Below are 22138 nucleotides of genomic sequence, written 5' to 3' on the forward strand. Positions count from 1 at the left end.
CATACGAACACACAAACACGTACACACTAACACATACATACACACCCACAAACACACACAAATACACAATCAATAAATACAAAACCATTACCATTAATCTCTCACATACACCCACAGTTAAGTTCTCAATAAAACTTATTTATTGGCTGTTAACCGCCCACCACCCCCAAGGTCTTTTGGGTTCACAGCATTGTTAGGGGGAACACAGTGAGATCTGAAGTCCCTCTGAGAAGAGATTTCACTGGACCAGATTCAGCGCCGTGTCCCTACCCCTCCATCTCCCAGCTGGTTCAGATTACAGTCCGAAAAAACACACTGCGAGATCCGTGTCCATTTCCCTGAATTACAAGCCCGCGGTCTGAATTATTAATTGAGAAAACTCAGCAGACAGGTGTGATAATTAAAGCTCTTATTCCGGTCCCCCCGGCGATGCAGTTTATAGCCAGTGACGCTACCCGAGATGGACTCAAACTCAGGCTAATCCGGCAGAGGGCTCGATCCAATCCCGAGACTGCGTTTAACGTGCATCACTGACAGCACGACCCCGCCGACCCCGCCCCCCCCGGCCCCCCCACTCCGCCACCCCACCCTCGCCCCGCCATCGGAGATACGGGGGTTCTGAGATGGTGCAGGGTTAGGGTTCGGGGTTTGAGATTAACGCTGGATTGCTCTGCTGGGCTGCTGTTGCTGAGAGGGAGATTACTCCGGGGAGATCCGACAGGCGCCTCGGCCAAGAAGCCGCCGCCGCCGCCGCTCTCGGTAACTCACACCGCAGCGGCGGAACTTCGATCGGGATTTCCGCGGTGCTACGGGCTACTCGGACACAACGCCGTGTTCATGTTCTGTCCGCGCGTTTCTGTCTGCGCTGAATGGCAGTTGCATTACATAACAGCCATTTAGCAGCCGATCTGCTAGAAAGGGCCCAACACACTTAGCATTTTAACACGGTGTCCATTTATCCGGCTGGAAACGTACCGCGGTACCTTTCTGCTCAAGGGTACGACGGCAGCGTCCTTTCCTAGGAATCAAACCCATAACATTGAGCTCACGAGCCCGCTGCCTTCCTGCCACAGCGGCGCCCAGATCAGGTCCCGCCGGTGGCGCAAGGCGTCGCGACCGCGCGCACACAGGGCTCAGGGACGCGTCGAGGTCGGCCGTTCGTATCCCAGCAACCACGACGCATCCCGTGGTGTCACCACGGTCACACCTCAACCTCTCGACAGGAGCGGGTCCCAGGCCGGGGGGCCGACACAGCTGATCCTTAAACCCTTATCAGGGGTCTTATGAGGGGATGGGGGGGGGGGGCACTGTCGCCTCACAGCAAGAAGGTCCTTGGTTTGAATCCCAGCCTGGGCCTTTCTGGGTGGAGCATGCATGTTATCCTTGTGTCCGCATGGGTTTCCTCATGCAGGTTAGCCTAATTGGAAGACTCTAAATTGCCCATAGGTATGAGTGTGTGAGTGAATGGTGTGTGGACCCTGCGATGGACTGGTGACCTGTCCAGGGTGTTTTCCTGCCTCTTGCCCAGCACTCCCCACAACACTGACCAGGAATAAATTAGTATAAATAATGGATGGAGGGATGGAGGGATGGAGGGATGGATGGAGGTTGGGGGGGGTGTTGTATGTATGAATATCGTCATTCACTAAATCTTTAAAACTGGAGAGTGGCCTGATCACTTGGGTGTTGGGAGGTTAACTAAGCAAACCTGACAATCCCCCCCCCAATTTACAGGCATACGAGAATCATGGGTAAAATGCTCTGCCAAGAATCCCGTCATATCCATCTCCCTTCCCTCTGGGAACTGTATCGCTCCTCTCCCAAATGGGAAAGGAAAAAAAAAAAACTTCAATGGGAGGCAATTACGAGTCCCCCCCCCCCGCCAAAAAAAAAGACTGTCAGTTAATCCGTTTTTCCTCATCAAAAGATAAGGTGAAATTGCCCTTGGAACGAGGGCTTTTCGCTTCAGGAAGACCAGGCCACTCATGCAGCAGCACAGAGGCCTGATCCCCCTCAGACCGGGCCGGCGAAGGGGCTGCAGGAAAGGGCGTCGCGTGCGCGCGAGCGGAATCATCCATTCTGCGCTAACGCGGTTAGAAACGAGCGCCGTTTCCTCCCGCTATCCGAGCCGGCAAAAGTCGCTTTTTATTCAGCGACACCGGATGCTCAACAGAGAGCATCTCAGCCCGGTTCGCCTGGTTAATGATTCTAACGGCCAGTCGCCATGGCAATGCTTCCAAGCTCGCACCGCACGGCTGAGCACAAGTTTTATTTATTTATTTCTTTATTTTTCTTTTTTTTTCTTCCTTCCACGCTGTTCCCGGCTCGCTTCCGTTTCCGGAACACGCCCTCCAGACCTCCGCTGCCTGCTTTCAGTCTCACCTTGCTGTCGCCCATCTCCGTGCCGATTCCCCACAAACACTCTCCCTCTGTCAAAGCAGCAGCCTGTTCCTCCAACCCCCCCAAACTAAACCCCCCACCCCACCCCACCACACCCCCACCCCATTCTGTCGCCAGGGTATACTTCATCACAGCAGCCACACTGCCCGGTACTGACAGGTGCGAGAGAGAGAGATGGAGTGTGAGAGAGATGGTGAGAGAGAGGGAAAAAGAAAGGGAGAGAAAAAAAGGGAAAAATAAAAAGACAAGGGGGAAGAGACAGAGTGGGGGAAAGATAGAGATGGAGAGAGTGTCAGAGAAAGAGAGAGAGAGAGGGAATCCACCCAACAACAGCCGGCAGAGTCTCCCTCTTCCCTCACACACTCACATGCCGGCCGGCCGCCCACCCGCCAGCCCTCCTCCTCCTCCTCATCCTCCTCTCTCTCTCCTCCCCCTCCTCTTCCTCTCTCTCCACGCTCCACAGCGGCTCCCTCCCTGCAGCTCTGAATCTGACAGGCTCCTGCGGACCGTCTCAGGAGGACCACGGCTCCTCCTCCCTCCAGGAAACCTCCTGCTCTCCACCCGCCACACAGCCTCCCCCTCTCTCTCTCCACCTCCTTCCCATTCTCTCTCTCACACTATTCACTCCTCTCTCTCCTCTCCCCCCTCTATCTCTCTCAGCCACTTCTCCCATCCCCCCTCCTTCTCTTCACCTCTCCTCTCCCCCTCTCTCTCCAGCACTACTTCACTCCCCCATCTCTCTCTCTCTCTCCACCCCTCCTTCCTCCAGCACAACTTCAGTGATGCCCCCATCCTCCTCCCACCCCTCCTTCCCCATCTCTCCCCTCTTCCAGCATCTTCCTCCCCACTCTCTCTCTCTTCTCTCCTCACTCCCATCCTCTCCCCTCTCCCACTCCTCTCCCTCATCTCTCTCTTGCTCCCTCTCCTCCCTCTCACTCCCCTCTCCTCTCCCTCCTCTCTCCTCCATCTCTCTCTCTCTCCATGTGAAGCTTGTTTCTTCCCCTGCTTCTCCTCTAATGTTCCCTCCCCAGTGTCATGTCCTCTCCACACAATTACCTCTCTCTCTCTCCCTCCCTCACTCACTCACTCATTCTCTCTCTCCTCCTCTTCCCGGAGCGTACACCTTGGTGTTGAAACGCACCAGTGTGCCTTACCTCTCTCTCTCTCTCTCACTTGCTCCCTCCTCTCCCTCTCTCCTGCTCGCTCCCTCTCTCCTGCTCGCTCTCTCTCTCCCTCCCTCTCCCTCTCTCTCTCTGAGAGACCCCCACAGCTGAGCACACAAAGGAGAGCTCCCCTCTCCAACACCGGGGCTCTCCCCGCGCTCCAACCTCTCCCCACCTCCTCCTTCCCCTCCCCACCTCCTCCAACCTCTCCCCACCTCCTCCTTCCCTCCTCTCCCATATCTGTCTATCGCATGCTCACGCTCCCAGACACACACGGGCTTTATCAGCAAGGCATGCTGTCGTATCCTCCTGCCAGAGCACTTTCTGTCTCTCTCTCTCTCTCTCTCTCTCTCTCTCTGTCACTCTTTCGTGATTTCCCATGTGGTGAAAGATGGTGCTGATGCTGTTCTCCCCCCCCCACAAACACACTAATACTCACACACACACACACATTCACAAACACATACACACACTAACAACACACACACACACAAATATTCACAAACACACACACACACACTAATACTCACGCGCACACACACAAACACACACACATAAACTAATACCTACAAACACGCACGCACACACCACCACACACGCACACACGCACACACACACAACAATCACTCTAACATTCAGGCACAATGCTTGGGTTTTCCCCCACACATACTGTACATCTCCGGTTGCAAGCACAACCTCACCTGTGCAACCTGTATCCAATGTCCTGTCCACACACCCCCCTGCCTATCCGCCCCCCCCCCCCCAATCTCCAACACACCTGCCCAGCCACCCCCCCCCTCCAATCTCCAACACACCTGCCCAGCCACCACCCCCCCCCCCCCCCCACATTACCCACACCCGTTTCTCTCTCTCCGCTTCCCTACAAAACACGGCACGCTTCTCTCTCTGCTTCTCAGACAGGGCTCTTCACAAGGAGCGCGACCATCAGACACAGAAAAAAACGACACGTCAAGCAACCCCCACCACTCCGACACACCCCTCCACCTCACCGCCCCGCCACCCCCACCCCCCCCATCAGATCACCGCCAGGCAGCAGTTGGAAGCACGCGGATCAGAGAGATACCTGCTACAACAGTATGCATGGGGAGAGCGGTCACATGCCTTGGGACGGTGCATTTCCCATTGTGCCTCGGGGAGCGCCGGAACAATATCGTTATTCCTCTTCCTCTTCTTTCCTCTCCTCCGCCGCTCTCTCTTCCTCTTTCTCTCCCTCTCTCTCTCTCAGCCTCTGCTTCAGTCTCCCGCTCTCGCTCTCTGGCGTTCCCTCCTCCTCCTCCTCCTCCTCGCACAGCGAGCGGTTTTGTGTGTGTGTCTCTCTCTCTCTCTTCGCGCTGTCCTCCTCCCTTGCTTGTTCTCCGTCTTCTTCTCTTCCTCTCAGTTTTTTCTCTCTCTCTCTCTCTCTCTCTCTCGTGTGTTTTGCTTTCCGCCGCGCTCTCTCTCGCCGTTCCCGGCTGATGTCTCGCTCGCTCTCTGGCTGGCTGGCGGGCGGGCGGCGAGGGGGCTTAGCGCCGGCGGCTAGCGCGGTGCTCTTTGGCTAGCGGCGGGAGTTCGGCGTGCCGGATCAGGGCACACGCACGCGGCACGGGCAGGTGTGTGAATGAAAGGGCTCTGCTCATGACAGATTAATGTGCTCTCACGCTCTCGTTCCCTCTCTCCTTTTCTCTCCCTATCTCTCTCTCTTTCGCTGTCTCTCTCTCCCTCTCCTTTGCTCTCCCTCGCTCTCTCTCTCCCTCTCTCTCTCTCCCCCTCTCCTTCGCTCTCCCTCGCTCTCCCTCTCTCTCTCCCTCTCCCTCTCCCTCTCCCTCTCTCCCTCGCTCTCCCTCTCTCTCTCTCCTCCTCTCCTCCTCTCCTCCTCTCCGCTCTCTCCCCTCTCCCCTTCCTCTCTCCTCTTAGTACGTGCCTCTCTTCGGCTTGTGGTTCCGCGTGGCTGGGCGGATAGCGGGAGATGGTAAGCGCTCACGGTGATGGAGAGGAGTGCACAGAGAAGGTGAATGGGAGCACAGCACACACAGCACAGGGCAGGCCTCTGTGCTAATGGACAGCTTAAACACGCAGGGTGTGCGAAAACAAACGCAGTAAACACAGGACCCTTAATGACCAGCAAATAGCCTGTATTTAAGCTAATGTGCCGTTTTTTCCCCTCTCTAATTGTTGTAATAGCACAGGGAGAGAGGAACAGAGAAACCAATGAGAGTTTGAACGGGGCTGAAATCAGTGGTCAGAGAATGTCCACCTGCCCAGGTTCGGTTGTCGACACGCTTGCTGGTTAAAACGCGTGCGTTTTTAAATCAGGTAACGAGCACGATAAGGAGGGCAGGTTCTGGTGCCTTATTCAGCGCAGCACAAACCTGCGCTTCCTCTCTGTGTTTGAAGTACAGTACAAAGGCTCAGCAGAGTGGGGGGGGGGGGATGGTCCCAGGAGAGGCAGCGAGAGACAGAAGCAGCAGAGGCTTCATCGTAAACACCGCAACCCCGCCGTGCAGCGCAAGATTCAAAAACATCTTTAAAAATAAAATTTTTTAAATAATTTTTTTGAATAGACTGCCAGTTAAATATCATAAGCTGCAGCACAGACAGCAGTAGCAGCAGATGGAGAATCACGGCGACTTTAAAAAGACACACACACGAACAGAAGTGTTTTTTTTTTTATTTTATTTTTTTTTTATAAATAGAGCCTTGACACCTTAAGTGTGCAACACCACACTGGACCAGGGAACAGGAGAGTTCACGTATCCCAGAAGACAGCAGTATTACCCAGGGGTCACCTTGACACCGCCGAAGAGGATTACCGCTGTCCGTTCGGTCCGCTTTCAGAACAGCTTTTGAGTTTTTTTTTTTTACCCCCGACTGCGTTTGCCCGCGAGCGCCACACCGCTGCCCCCCCCCCGCCCCCCCCGTGTGTGGCCCCGGGGCCCGTCAAGGTCGCATGAAGGACACGGAGAGACGCGGGAAAATAAAATCGACGGACAGGCGCGGCTCGCAGAGCAGACAGGAAGCAGAGCCAGCGGACCGAGACGAACCGGGAGAGAGGGAAAACCACCCAGAGAGAGAGAGAGAGAGAGAGAGAGAGAGAGAGAGAGAGAGAGAGAGAGAGAGAGAGAGAGAGAGAGAGAGAGAGAGAGAGAGAGAGAGAGAGAGAGAGAGAGAGAGAGAGAGAGAGAGAGAGAGAGAGAGAGAGAGAGAGAAGGGGATGGAGGGAGAGAGGAAGAGATATTAACGAGAAACTCCATAAATAATTTATGGGCACTGCGACTTCTCAACATCCCCACCTGCTGCCCTGGCTTATCGAATAAAAAAATAACAAAATTTTTTTTTTTAGAAAGATGCCCCAGTTTTCAAACGAAACGGCCGGTGTTTGGCAGAGGCGGGGCCACACTTAAAGCTGAACTGGGGCACAGCACACACATCCCCGGGAATCAAGTCCAAATCCACACCAAGATCAACAGCATCTTTATTTGGTGTGACTGCAATACCCTTCACTATTCAGGAGAGTCTAATCTACACAAGGAGAACATAATGGGCAGAAAATTTTCCACGGCTATTTAGACGCAGTGCAAATACGTATGATTGCTCGCGGTCATTTTACTGGGGCGCAGACAAATATTTCTGGGTCACGTGCCCCAGGAGGCCTGGATCTGGCCACGCCCCCGGCATTTGGTCCCCACGGTAACCCACCTGTTAGTCTGTACCCAGGAGCATCCCAGGGAGACAGTTCCAGGGAAAGGATCGCAGTTGGAAATTAGCTGAAGCTAAAAAAAATTTTTTTCTTTTTTTTCTTACTGATACACATTCCAGAGTGACACCAAATGTTACAAAAAGTTATACCGTATCAGAGACAGTAAAACAGGAATAAGACGGCCATGATGTCATCTCACTTGCGCAAAAATGAACGGAGCTCCACCAATCACATATCACGTCAGTAAAGACCAATACAGCAACGACGATGGTGATTGGTGGGTACTGTCTGGCTGTGTCCTGGCAATTCCTCACAGAGACTGCGGAAGGATAACTAGAATGTATCCACCAATCACTGCAAGCATCGATCTACTGATTGTCACAAACATCCTCTGTGATTGGTGGAGAGTGTCTCAGGTTTCTACAAGTAAAGCAACATCACTGCCGTACTAACCTTGTATTTATTCACACACAGCGCTGCTAACGCGTTGGAATAAGTCGCGAAAGTGATGCAGTATTGAAGCTGAAACCATTTTGGATGGGCACGCCGTCCCTGTTCCTCCCATTAAACATTCTTCGGCTCTTAAGTGGCCTGACAACACAAGCCCCAAATCTAGCGACAACTCAGAGCCAAAGCACTCAGGCCTTTATCTGAACACTATAAAAAAAACTAATGCATTCTCCCTCAGCTAAGTTAAGAGCCGCACAACAGTGATTCATTAACCGTGGAGACATTAAGGAGTGATTATGGAGACTTCTCATTGGTGGATAAAGATAGGGAGCACGCAGCTCCACAGTCCATAGCGTGATCAGTTTAACCCTTTGAAGAGCAGGTTCTTTGGAATGTTCTTTTTTTTTTTTTTCTTCTTCAAAGTTCTAAGTCAGTGTTCTATAACTCCGTTGGCTTTCAGCCACCGGTAGTGATTGTTACATCATCGTCAGCATTAGAATGCTCAGGTAAGAACATTCCAATCACGTATGTGTGACCTCACACCCTAAAAGGTTTGAGGCCCCTGTGAGTCACTCAACCGGCCTTCGCGTCTGAAACCGGCGAGCCGTACGGACGTAATCTGAAACCCACGAGCCAATCACACGGGACGAAACTTCAGCCAGGTCCTCCCACTCTGCAAAGGCTTGCACTGCAGCGTGACACCGTCACATTTACATCAAGACAAAGAAACCTAAAATACCTATAAATCAGCTTGGTTTATACTCCCCCCACCTCCCAACCCCTCCAAGAAAACAAAACAAAACAAAAAAACCTAAATTGCTCATCCCTGCCATCAAACTGAATAAGGGATGTCTTCACCCACCACAAAACACTTTACAATTTATGGGGGGGAAAGCTTTGTATAAACGAACGGACATTTAAAAAAGCACTTCCATGTGCAGGGCGAGGCTCATCCAGAGTGAAGCACCAGCCTGAAGGCAGTAAATCCATCACAACTTTATTCATGTCCTACAAAAACACTGCATGGCTAAAAGCAGCAATGTGATATGACACATTACTGGGTTGAAATAAATTAATAATAATAAATAAAAGTTGCACACGTTTTCTGACTCACAATGACCACCGTGTTGCTGGACTAAATGCCTCCACTTGAGATTAAGAGATTTAGGACTGCAGAAAGAACAAAACTATGCGCACAGGTTCAGAAAGGCTTGATCGCATCCCACTGAGGCTGCGCATGGAAATAAGTCACCATTATGCTACCTGGATATACATCGTTTAGAAATACAAGGGATAACCGCACATTACGCAAACATTACAAGACAATACACGCTGATGAAGACGATCTCGTCTGGGTTTAAAGGCCAAGGAGAAACGATATCTCAACCGCGATTTTAAAAAGTCAATAGAAGAGCCATACCTATAGCAGCAACAGCACAGGCACGATCGCCATTCCGCTTCAACTCCAGCCCGTGGGACAGCATAAAAGCATCTGGTCAGAAGGCCTACGTGACCTGGAAGCAGAATGGGGGGAAAATTAGGTCAGGGGTGTAAAGAGTTACCAAACCATTTAGCAGAGGTGGAAAATCCAGGTTCAGAAAGTAAAAGTCCTCCCCAGTATTTTGTTCCAACCACCTGGATTTGCTGATTAGCACAATTCTTCAACCAGGAGGGGAGAACTAATTAGTGAAATCAGCTGGCTGAGTTCATGGGTGGAAGAAACTCATGGCAGGACTTCTACTTTCTGACCCCTGGACTTTCCACCACTGCCATTTAGCGTTTTAAAAATACACAATAAAACCTTAAAATCGACTCAAAAGTGCTGTGCTAAACGTGCCCGTAGGGAGCTAAACGGTCTTTGGATGATAAAAATCACCTGTTCAGTCAAAGATGTCTCATAATTTCAGTTTCAATTCCATCGCATGGGGCACACACACGCAAACTCCATGTTGTATTGTAACATTTCCGAAACGCAATACCATTGTATACGGTTGACAAACAATACAGGGGTAAAACTATTTGATTACTATCTGAGATAAATAGCCTACGACCGGCAGGGTAAAACTGTGGCTCAGTGTATAATATTGGTAGTTACTCACCTTCCAGTCTGTAACAGCACAGCATGGAGCGGCTGTGCATTTGATCTCCATGTTTTGGAATGTTTGTTTCTGAGCAGTATTCTTATTTTTGTCCGTGGTCGGGTTTACGTAAACGGAGACTCAAACAAACACTTCCGAAATACCAGACAAGCAAGCCTTTCTTTACTTACAGGCTTCAAATATTTGTTAAACTGTTTTGAATTGCAATTTGTTTTTTGTTTTTTCCACATAACGCGGGACAATTTGCTTCGGTTTTGTTGCAAGGCGTGTCGAGGTTAAATGTCTCTTCAGCGTCTCTCAAGCGCGTGCATTTTCAAGCCTCCCAAAAACACTGATATCAACTTCGAAAGACAATACAACGCACGCCGGTCTTTTCCGTGTAGCTGCATTTTTGATGACACATTGTTTGCTTAATCTATTAGAGCTAAACTGAAGTCAATAGAGAACGCGTTTGCAACTTTGTTTGTCGCAGGGGCCCAAGGGAAATAAATTAACTCATGCACGTGACTGAGATACCCTTGATCGAGCCCTCTAACAACTGCTATTGCAAATCATTTATACAAGTACTATAAAGTTAAAATCTCCACTATAATTTAGTTTTTCCTCCAGTCCCATGTATGAATCATGACTGTGATAATGATGACGCGAATGACGATTATTATTATTATTATTATTATTATTATTATTATTATTATTGTGTTGTTTATATTGCATGTAGACTCGACCAAAACATGGTTCAAAAAAACCTAATAGCTTGCAAATTCTGAAACCGAACATGCATTTTGTGAAAATAAGTCTTTTGTGAATTCTTTTTAAAATACTGAAATGCACAAATCCTGGCAAATAGTTCTTCTCATTTTATAATGAGATTTTAATGGAATCATTTTCCATTTAACCCCAGTTCAGTTTGGACCAACGAGAGCCTCTCGTCCTGTAGGCCTATACAGACAACAGGGCATTTGCCTCTCAAGGTCGCGATGACCTCGGTACGATACACGGGCTTTAACAAGCGTTGCTGATGTCACGCATTTACCCCTACAGAGCATCCGATACCAGGCAGAGGGGCGCGAGATCAAGTCTGTTACCATGTCGACACAGTGTGCACTTCATTACTATGCGATGGCTCCTTTGAAAACGCGAATCGAAAACATTTATTTTTGACTGTGCTTTTGTGTAGCTAGCTGAACTCTCTTGCTTCGCGCCGCAACCCTCGCGCTTGCGTCCAAATGTTCGGCACCCTAGGAGGCTGAGGTGCGAATTGTGCTATGTAAAAAAAATTCGCTAGGTCGGACTGAACTGAACTTCCCCCACGCCCTTTGCGAGGTCATCTGCGCGGGTTAGCCAGCGCCCGCCTCCTTCGGTTTGACTGCTTTCAGCAACAACCGCATTGATTTTCCGTGCGCATTAATAAAACATGGCCACGAAAGGGAAACAGCGTGGGTGCGCGCGTGCCGTGCGAGGAGACGTTCTGGCTGGTTCGGGGTCGTGCATGCGAGCCGGCGGCCCGTGACACAAACTGCTGAGGAAGCAGGCTCCGCACGTCCCACCTTCCAGAAAAAATCCATCGGGCTGCTGTCAACAGCTCCTGCCTTCTAAACAACAACAACATCTACCTTTGCACACGCCCCAAATTCAACAACCAGGGAACAAATTCAACAACCAGGGAAGGTAAGAATCTGGACGTCTGCACGCCAGGCTGGCCTGCTGGCCTCGACGGGCATTGATTCTGTTGCCCTCACGTGGACGGGACGCCCTGCTGTTTGCAACGATTGGCCAACCGGCTCTCTCTTTGTTAGCTCCCTCGCTCCTGACTTGTTTTTATTCATTTATTTATTTATTTTTGCTTTATTCAGGCAGAGAGCAGAGAGGGTAACCCACAGAGACCGGACCACAGCAGAGAGAGCTCCCCGGTGGGGGATAGAACACGCCGCCACGTCTTGCCCCAAAAATTTCCAATTTGCCGTAGCTCATGAATATTAATGATGAGGCCACGAAATAGGCCAATGCAGCGGGCAAATGATCCTTGGGCCTTTTTCACGGCATATAAACTCATAAACTCATGAACTCGTAGAGCTCATAAAGCAGAGATACTCAAACCCGGCCCTCAAGGTCAGAAGGGCTGCCGGTTTCCTCTTGAGCACAGATAGTCCGTACTACAGTGATGTCACTGACTGGACAGAAATGACGCTCACCTGGTGCGTTGGGTTTAAATCATTACCTGATTACAGGGGAGGAATGAAGACTGTAGCAGCACTACTGGGCCCCCCTGGGCCAGGCTTGGATACCCCAGCCATAAACTGTCGTGCGGAGCCAGGAGCTCCTTTTAGAACAGGAACCTTCTGTTGGAACGCAAGCTGACCACCAGCTGGTCAGTGGAGCACAGGCTGGGGCTCATTAGACACAGTGCATCATAGACACAACACCCCCCCCCCCAGCCCATCAGAACAGGGAGATGGGAACAGAGACTGGGTCTCTTTCTTTCTTTGGTGTTTGATATTTATTTTATTTTATTTTATTTTAATTTGGCATCTTAGTGAATATATGTCACAGCCTGACACGGTATATTTGAACTGAAAGTCAAACAATCAAAAATATATCTTTGAAGCAAAAATATGTTTCCTGTTATTTTGAGGACGACCCTAGGGGGGTCGGTGCCCCCCCCCCCCCGGTTACAAAGCCCCGTGTAAACAGGCCAGCGTCCCAAACTGTCACATCTGCATCCCTGGTTGGGTGAAAGCGGGGCGGATGCCGGCTTATCAGAGAGAGAGGAAGGCACCAGACGCCACTCTCCCAGCAAGCCGTCACTTTGATATCGAAACGGGCCAAGATCCGGCTGGGCTTCGGTTCCCATGGCAATGGCGAGCGCGGGAGAGCAGAGCCGCCGCGGGTGGCCGCGGGAGCGTTCGTTTCGCCAGGATCCGCGCGCGGGCGAGCGAGCGAACGCACGCACGCAGCGGGGGCCTGTCCCGTGTCCTGTGCGTGTGAGAGCAGCCGTGTCGCTCCGCTCGAACGACGCGTGCCGCCGCCGCACGCTGGGGGGGGCGGTTGACACGCCAGCTCGCAGACGCATCGCGGAGCGGATGTCCTCCTCCTCCCCGCCGCGCCGGCTTTTAACACCCGCCCGGAGAAACGCGCGATACGGTTTTAGCACGTCGCACACGGACCTCACTTTCACTCACTGAACGCGCCTGTGGGGGGGCGGCAGGGCTGGGGGGTGGGGGGGGGGTTCCATTATCCTCTGTTTGGTCTGTCATACTGAAGCACTATTTCTTGGCAATATTCAGTCAGCGAACAGTCACCACGGCACTCTCCAGCTCCCCAGCTTCTCCGCCAACCCCGTGACTCAGTGATGTTTTTTTCGAATTTTTAAAAAGAACAGTCAGCCAGTCAGTGTTCTAGAACTGTGTTCAGTGGTGATGGTCGCATCAGCGTTAGAATGTTCAGTGCAGACCATTCTAATGGCACATTTGTGATGTCAAACACAGATGCTAGCTGCTGCTGGATCGTCTCTCAGCCACACTCAAGCCTGAGAAAGCCCCCAGCAGCGGAGAAAGGAAGCGGACAGGAAGCCCCCCCCCCCACCCCCCCCCCACCGCACCCCTGTGCGGTGCAGCCCAGCATGTGGAGGCGCTGCCAGGGGTTTTGGGCATCATGAAGAGATCTCACACTGAGCCCCACCGTCCCAGGCCACCCCCCAAAAAAAGCAATAGAAACCGCCAGTTTTATTAGTGCAGTGTAAAAAAATGTTCTTATTAATGTCAATTTCAGTAACTGACAAATATAAAGTATAAAAATAATCCATATTTGTTTAGAGAGCTTTTTTTATATCATACTTTCTTGCTTTTGGGGGGTTCAAGGGGGCCTAATTTTCTTTCTGTTACACTGTAAAGCATCTTTGTGACAGTTCTCTGAAGAAAAGAAAAAAAAAAGCACTATACAAATAAAACTAATTAGATTTGATTATGAATCCTATGTCCCAATATTTTTTGAGTACGTTATAGGCCTTGGAATCATCCTAACAACCCCCTCCTCCCCCCCCCCCCCCAACTGCCACGGGTAGCTGCACTGAATAAGGGCACAGATGTGACCCAGATTTGGGTTTCCGTACGGGACACCAGGAGCGAGCCGTCATGAAGGCAAACCTCAGCCAGTATTGAGTGGCACACGACCGAGCAGCTGAATGTGCCAACACTGAGCCAAAATGGCGCCGTGCGCCACCTCATCGCCACTGTCAACAGTCGGCTGACTACGCCAGAGCTCCGGAAGAACCCGCCTGGAGCTGGCTGCAGTCTGGGAAGGGCTGAGAATGGCGGCGAAGGCCTGTTTTCATTTTACTCCCCTCAATCCTCTGGGGGGGGCACAGGGCCGATCGATGTCCCTACAGCCTGTCGCATGAGCGGAGTGGATAACTGACAGCCTGGGGGGCGGGAGGGCGGGGGGGGGGGGGCAGGGGGGTCCATGTGACAACAGCCTTGGCTGGGTGGGGGAGGGGCTACTGATCAATGCAGCTGTGGAGAGCGCTTGACAAATGCCATCAGCCATCGGCGAAGCACAGATCTCCCATGGGGCACTGGGGCAGGCTAGAACAGGAAGACTGACTGAGCAGCGCTTCTTCTTCTTCTTCTTCTTCTTCTTCTTCGTGGCTCCCTGGCTGGCGTGTGCCGCGCTGTTGCCGCCGGTAACGCAGCCGTTCGGCCCTGAGGGAGCGGGAGAGGGGAGGCTTTCCGCTTTGTGCCGCGAGCAGCGCGCGACACGGCTATGCGCTAGCCACGATCGTCACATCGCCGCGCATTTCATCACATTTCACCGCGAGCATTTCAGATGGCCTGTAAACTGCAGGTAGATTGCAGGTCACAGGCATTGCATTACACGCCTCCAGAGCAACTTACACAGCTTTGTGCCTTTTTCTTTTTACACAGTGTCCATTTATACAGCTGGATATATACTGAAGCAATGCAGGTTTAAGTTTGCTATCACGGAATCAAACCTGCAACCTTACAAGGGCAGCTCCGTAGCCATTAGACTACACAGCAGAATCACTGAGCTCAGGCAGCTGAATGTGCTTCACCTAGGGTAGCCTGACACCCGGTTTTGGACCAGAATATCCGGCTTGCGGTCCCGATTGGACAATGTGATGTCTGATCCAAGTAATTTATGGAAGAAATTAACTGGTAGTTTGTAAGGAATTATGAATTTTCATGTCAATGGCTCACTGGTTTGATGTTCATTCCCCTTGCCCCCCCCCAGTCCCCGGTCCACCTGTGGTTCCAATGCATCCCCCCCCCCGTCCAACATTTCCCGGGTGATTAAGTTTCCAGCTGTGCATGTTGTCCAGTTAAGTTCTATATCTGGCAACCCTAGCTCCACCACTGTGAAGACAGGCAGGACACTGAGCTCCCTTGGTTGCCAGTGTGGGCCCTGCCTGAATCTGCATGTCATATAACAGAATATAACATAACATACCATAATGACGAGAACAGGCCATTCAGCCTAACAGTGCTCACCATTTTTTTTTTTTTCACCATTAAAGGTCACCTTGTGCTCACCGTTTACCTACAAACTAGATAATATCCAGCATCGTATCAAGCCAGGTGTTGAAAACCCCCCAGAGTTTTCAGACAACCCCCAGAGTCTGCGACATTACCTGGCGAGCTGTTCCACACAGCGACTACTCTCCGTGTGAAGAAATACTTCCTGACGTCTGTGTGGAATTTACCTTTTGCTAATTTCCATTTACTGGATGCCCTCTCATGCCACTGACAGGTTTCAAGCTGAGGAATCTCTTGCAGTTCACTCTGTTAATCCCTCTAATGAATTTAAAAACCTCAATCAAATCGGCTCAAATCTCCTTTTACTAAATCAAGTCTCCTTTTCCTGATCTGCACGTATGAAACGCGGCCAGTGCAGCCCGACGGAGACGGCTTGCCGGTTTGTGCATCCGCGACCTTTCCATTCTGCCTGCCAAGCGGGTGGGAGGGACAGAACGTTACCCAACAGATCTGAATCGATCCCAAATCGATGCATAACTTCACCGCCTGTCGACGGCGTAAAAAGCAGCGACCCGTGAGCAGGGCGGCCGCATCCCGCTCAGTCGCTAACGGGCTGTACCGACCCAAACCAAGACCACACCCTCGCTTCCTGCTCCTGAAGCCTATTTCAAAACAAAACAGTGCCTCGCTCTCTCTCTCTCTCTCTCTCTCTCTCTCTCTCTCCTTCTCTCTCTCTCTCTCTCTCTTCTCTCTCTCTCTCCTCTCTCTCTCTCTCTCTCTCTCTCTCTCTCTCTCTCTCTCTCTCTCTCTCTCCCCTTTCCTTTTTTTTTTATTCAACCTGGTTTGTCACTAAAAATACTGTAAGCAAAGTGCCGTTTCCATGGCGACATCTCCACAGAGATGTTGGCCACCTGAAATGTTCCTGTAAGAGGGAGGGTTTTGGCAGGTTTCGGAGGTAATAATGGTCCAGCTCCAATATGGCCGCCCGTTGGGCAGGTTGCATTCACCTACTCATTAAAAAAAAAAAAAGGACTAAAATACTAATGCCACATTTAATGATAATCTGACCTTTCCATTTTCCAGCACCCAGAGTTTACAATTTTACCTTTTTTTTTTAAACTCACTGAAAGGTTAGGTTTTTTTGGATGGGGTTTTTTTTCTTCTAAATTCTAAGTGAGAGTTCTAGAACTCCATTGCTTTCAGTCACCAGTAGTGAGTGTTACATCAGCATCAGAATGTTCAGTTAATAACATTCTAATCACACAATTGTGACCTTTCACCTCACAGGGTCAAGCTCAAAGACTGTGACAGATTAACTGCACAAGTTAACCGGCATTTGTGCGCGCCCACGTGCAGTATATGAACAAGCCAGAGTCTGATATTAATGAACCAGAGCTGATTTGAAATTCTTAAGATTATCTAAGTCACCTTGAAGTGAAAAGCACGCATCTGTAAAAACGTCTCATCAAATACATCAGATTTTCATAATGATGCTTCAGCAAATTCCCTGTACGGCAGGATGAGCTCATTCTGTAATAATCTAGCGACTAACACCACAGCTGAGCTTTAAGAACCAGTTGGCGCTGAAGGAACAGTGCCCCCTCTTGAGTACCAGAGACATTGTATTAAGGGTTGCAGTGGCGCCCTCTAGTGGTCAGATGATTTTATGTCAGTGTTTCTCATCCCTGGTCTCAGAGGGCGTTTGGAGCCTGTTCGTTTTTGTTGTTGCTGATTAATTAATTTATTAATTAAAGAAGGTAATTACACAGTTAACACATGTTGTCTTGGCACTGAATTGGTTATAATAATGTGAAAAAAACCAGCCAACCTTGTAGTCCTGTAGGATTATGGGTGAGAACCCTTAGTCCAAATCTTGGCACGCAGGACGACATGCCTGATCACTCAAACAGGACTCAAAACGGACATTTAAAAACTTGACAGTGACATTTTATTCACTTATCTTGATTGGGGCTAAAATGTCATTTGGAAGGTGCCAAAAGAGATATACACCCAGCCTGATTTCCAGACTGGGACTTTATGTTATGCAGTATCGACTGTGCAGCACAGTTACGCAGTATCGACTGTGCAGCACAATTACGCAGTATCGACTGTGCAGCACAATTACGCAGTATCGACTGTGCAGCACTGTTTCACCAAACACATTAACCGTTGTGGATTTGACAGGGAAAAATGTTTGTTTGGCTGACAGCGCATAGCTGAAGTTTTAATGGTTCCCCAGGGAACGATCCTCCGCTTGCTTATGTGAACCCGTTGTCTTGGATGCATTCATTTTCTCTGTAGTATGATTCAGTGTTTAAATGGACTGCTTGCTACTCAACAAAGTGCCATAATTCTTTTGCCTATTTTTTAAAACTGTGCTGCACTGTGCATATTGCATAACTGTGCTGTACAGTAGATATAGCATAACCAATGCACAGGTCATATAGTGTAACCAATGCACAGGTCATATAGCATAACCGATGCACAGGTCATATAGCATAACTGATGCACAGGTCATATGGCATAACCGATGCACAGGTCATACAGCATAACCGATGCACAGGTCATATGGCATAACCGATGCACAGGTCATACAGCATAACCGATGCACAGGTCATATAGCATAACCGATGCACAGGTCATATAGCATAACCGATGCACAGGTCATATGGCATAACCGATGCACCGGTCATATAGCATAACCGATGCACGGTGGTTATTGCTGTGTGTTTCCAGGGCTGACTGAGGCCCGCAGGACTTCTCCTGGTTTGAACTCCACTGAGTAAGGCGAGCCCCAGCATATTAGTCAACAGACGACAGACGCCGTTCTCAAGCCGCTCAGCGCGTTTAAATTCCTCTCCTCGCGCGACGCGCTGAATAATGATTCACCTTGTTCTGCGGCCCTGACGGATGCTTCTGCGAGCACAGGCGCGGACGCCCGCTGAGATTAATACTCCTCATTAATACCGCCGCGCTCGCGTCGAACGGCTGAATCAGAAAAAGGGTTCAGGGGAACAGGGGAGTCGCCATCGCAGCCCATCGCTTCGATGATGGATTAAGGCGTATTGGCATTCGCTGACAAGCTCTCGGGCAGCTGAACGATGCACCTGTCCCACCCCCACAAGAACAGAAAGAAATGGCAGTGATGGGGGGGTGGGGGGGCGGGAGATCGATTCACTCAAATCAACTTCCTGAATTAACTGAACTGAAATGGAATTAACCCAATTTAATGCAAGGCAACCAATAAGAGGTCAAAAATATCATCGCTTGATCGTTTACTATTGGATGTGAAAGCTTCTGCATGCGCCCTATCTGGAGAAGCAGTGGGGGGGGGGGGGGGAGATCGATTCACTCAAATCAACTTCCTGAATTAACTGAACTGAAATGGAATTAACCCAATTTAATGCAAGCCAAGCCCTTATCTCGCTGTCCTCCATTATGGAACCTGCAGGCATGTCTGGTAAAACAGTTTGGGGCGCTCCATCACCTTCAGCTGAAAAGCGAACGCCCTCCAACACGTGGCTCAGCCCCTCCTTATTAGACGTGAAAGGCAGGGGGGTTTTAATCATACAGGGCGCATTCATCAGGGAGACAAACAGGCCGCGTGCGCATGAGAAACGATTAATGAGGACGCCCTCACCTGCGTGTTTAATCGCACCTCATCTCTCTCAGGACGTCCTGTGCGGGGACACACAGTATAACTTTGAGGCGGAAGGGTACTTCCTGGCTTTAGTAGAGGAGTCGGGGGGCCCCTCTGGTCCGGGAGCTGCAGGTGGCACAGTGGCACAGTGATGCAGTGGGCAGCAGCAGGCAGGCTGGAAGGCGGTTCTGGGTTCAAGTCCTGGCCAGCTTGGACCCCCTCTGAGGGGAGTGAGCATGCCTCCATGTGTTCGCCTGGGTTTCCTTCGGTTTCATCACACAGCCAAAAACATGCAAGCCCAGGAGCTACTGATGAAAACCAGCCTCTCTGGCACATTTACCCCCCCCCCCCCCCCACAGGGCATCCACAGCCTCTGCTGCCCCCCCCCCCCCCACTGCTAATGAAAGTGAAGATCTCAGCACTTCGGCACTTCAAGCAACATCAGTCAGCATCCCAGCAGCTAATTAACTCCTCATCCAGTGTTGACTCCAACCACACCGCAGCGCCTAATGTACACAAACTCTCTGCCGTTTTCACATGTGATTGGCACTCAGTCTGGCACTGAACTTAGAAGAGGTGGCACTGCATCAGACAGAAAATAAATCTGGAAACTGTACAGCACGGCACCAAAAAACACTGACAATTTTGAAAAATCAACAACAACAAAAAAAGACGAGAATAATAAATGACTGTTTATGTAATTATTTAATCTCTCCGCCCAGTCACAGTCCACTCCCACCAGACCACGGAAGGAGGCGGGGCTTAATCACAACAGGAAGTGGCGACGGTGCCCGCGGCGCCACAGGAGTCGGTTACCATGGCGACTTGACCGGCCCCTCTCACAGCAGGCGTTCCTGGCCTCCAGGTATACAGCGCAGCGGACCCGCCACTCAATCACCCCGGCCCCAATGTGTCAGCTGTCAATCAGAGACGACACCCGCCAATCACCACAGACACTGTGGAAGCAGACCGCTTGCATTATGCACGTTCAGCTCAACACAGATCTGAAGCAAGTTCTCAGAGAGAATTCTCTATTCTTTTATCTCATAAAAATAAGATTTTAGGAATAAATTTTATAAGATAAATACAATAGAAATGCTACCCCCCAAATACTAATGCTATTACCTTTTTTTTTTTTTTTTTTTTTAAAGTGCTTCTCTAGAAAGATTGTTTAACGCCAATATTCTGTGTTTGAGGTGTTTGTACAGGTTATAACTTACATAGAAATTGATTTGGACTGGAATTGATTGGTGCAATTTGCCATAAGCCAGTTACACCAGAGAACCCCATTACACCTTATGATCAGATACTGCGGGAGTGTAGCAGACAGTCTATATTATAGAGCTGTAGCATGTGCCACCACCAGGACAAAACCCTAATAATGAACGAGTATGAAGATGATGTGTTCAGAGGATCTATGGGATGGATTTTCACAATTAAACATGTATGGTCTCACCATACCAAACTGCATGGTGGTGCAATTTTTACTGTGCTTCTGTACTGGCTGGGTAGTTAGGCCTGGACATCCATGTTATCACCACGGCTCAGTAAAGTCTGACCAATCGTCTGCCTCCAGTCAGTCTGTGCTGTTGCTATGGCGCTCATGTCTCTCCTCTTCCAAAACTCTCTAGCTGCAACTAGCTGCCAAGTTTTTTTTTTTTTAAGTAGATCGGCAGACATTCTCTTAACACTGAAAGTTAATTTGCTCTTCCGTTATAGCTGAAAAGCTCCAATTAGATGCATCTTGTGCATAGCCGTGAAGGGGCTGTAACCAAGGGCAATGCTAACGAACGTGAACGTTCATTCCTTGGGCACCCCCTACAGTGAATATTCATAAAATGCAACACACTTGGAAACTTCTAGAACAAAGTAGAGAGGAGAGAAGGAACGAGCTCACCATTTGGTTACTGTGACGAATCCGTTGGAAGAACTCCAGAAGCTTACATCACAATACATACACTGTGACATCATTCTCACCTTTATTACATATCTCACCGAATTAGCCAATGAATCTGTCACTCTTGTAGCCACGCCCACGCTGTTCAGCTGGAGCCACTCATTGGCTGGAGCTGTGGAGGCTGCAGAATGTGGCCCTGTCCCACGATGCTATTGGGCTTCCATCTCAGTCTGCAGACACCACAGACTAAGCAGATTAAGGCACCAAGCAAAATACAAAATACTGTAATCAGCATTCGAGCACATTTTCAAATTCAATGTTACTTCCCTCTTAAAAGATTACGCTCAAACCATGCAGCACCCACACCCGTACGGCTATATTATTTATGCTCGAGAATCAAAAAATGACTACTAAGCTTGGGCCTGTTCCACACAAAACCCATCAAAATAACAAAGTAAACAAGTAAGATTATAAAGGTTTAAGACACTAGGGGACCCAGAGTCAGCTGCCAGGACTCAGTTTACATCCTCAGTCAGTCTCAGCACTACACCATGGTCTGACTACGTTTCGTTCATGCAGTCAAACATTACATTACAGGCATCTACAGAACATTTTACACAGCATTTACACTGCATCCATTTATACAGCCGGATATATACTGGAGCAAAGCAGGTTAAGCACCTTGCTCAAAGGTACAACAGGCAGTGTCTTACCTGCGAATCTAACCTGTGACCTTCTGGTTACAAGACCAGCTCTTTACCCATTATACTATAGTGGTCTGTGAAATTGCAGCACAGATTACGGAGTGATACCGACAGAGAAAACTTTGTCCCGGGCCTGGGTATTTCACCTGGAGGCCCCGCCCACTCACCCCGGCGCGGTGCCGAGACTGAAACAGGTAAAGGTGCGTTTTCAGGATAAACGCAGCGTCTCTGGCGGCTGCACGCACCTCAGCCTCAGAACTGCGAAAGGCAGCACAGAAACGAGCCCGGCCCAGCCACGGGGGGAGAGGAAAGCCAGGAAACTGCGCACGCCTTTTCTTGGCGAGGAAGCCGACCATCTTTCACAGCCGGGCCGCAGCGAATCACAGCGCAGATAAGAGAGCTCTGCAGAGACGGCAGGATTCCGCCAGCAAGCTGGGCCACATTACAGCTAAATGTGAAGGCAATCAAAGATTAATACTCTGCACAATGTACCACAGTAAACTGGACATTTCCCTGAGAAAATAGTTTCGCTTCAATGGGTTTTGAGCTGGTAAGTAGTTCTGCATTCTCTTCATTCTTGGTCTTTTCATTTCTGCCAG

At 49.9% G+C, this 22138-nt stretch overlaps 1 protein-coding gene across 6 annotated transcripts in view; it reads right to left on the reverse strand.

Moving 5' to 3' along the window:
• The window catches only part of LOC135243226 (SRC kinase signaling inhibitor 1-like), a 139808-nt gene extending 129549 nt beyond the window's left edge, over positions 1-10259 (reverse strand). For 3 of the 6 annotated variants that reach the window (XM_064314893.1, XM_064314895.1, XM_064314894.1), the window contains exons 1-2: positions 9810-10258; positions 9131-9224 (exon numbers count right to left, since the gene is read on the reverse strand). In XM_064314893.1, coding sequence (XP_064170963.1) covers positions 9131-9194 — 64 coding nt within the window. In that variant the 5' untranslated portion in view covers positions 9195-9224; positions 9810-10258. Of the gene's footprint in view, positions 1-9130; positions 9225-9809 lie in introns of all 6 variants that reach the window. The other 3 variants (XM_064314891.1, XM_064314892.1, XM_064314897.1) reach the window with 2 other exon arrangements.
• Between the last annotated feature and the right edge of the window lie 11879 nt (positions 10260-22138).

The sequence above is a fragment of the Anguilla rostrata genome, chromosome 17 (assembly GCF_018555375.3).
Source record: "Anguilla rostrata isolate EN2019 chromosome 17, ASM1855537v3, whole genome shotgun sequence".
Lineage (NCBI taxonomy): Eukaryota > Metazoa > Chordata > Actinopteri > Anguilliformes > Anguillidae > Anguilla > Anguilla rostrata.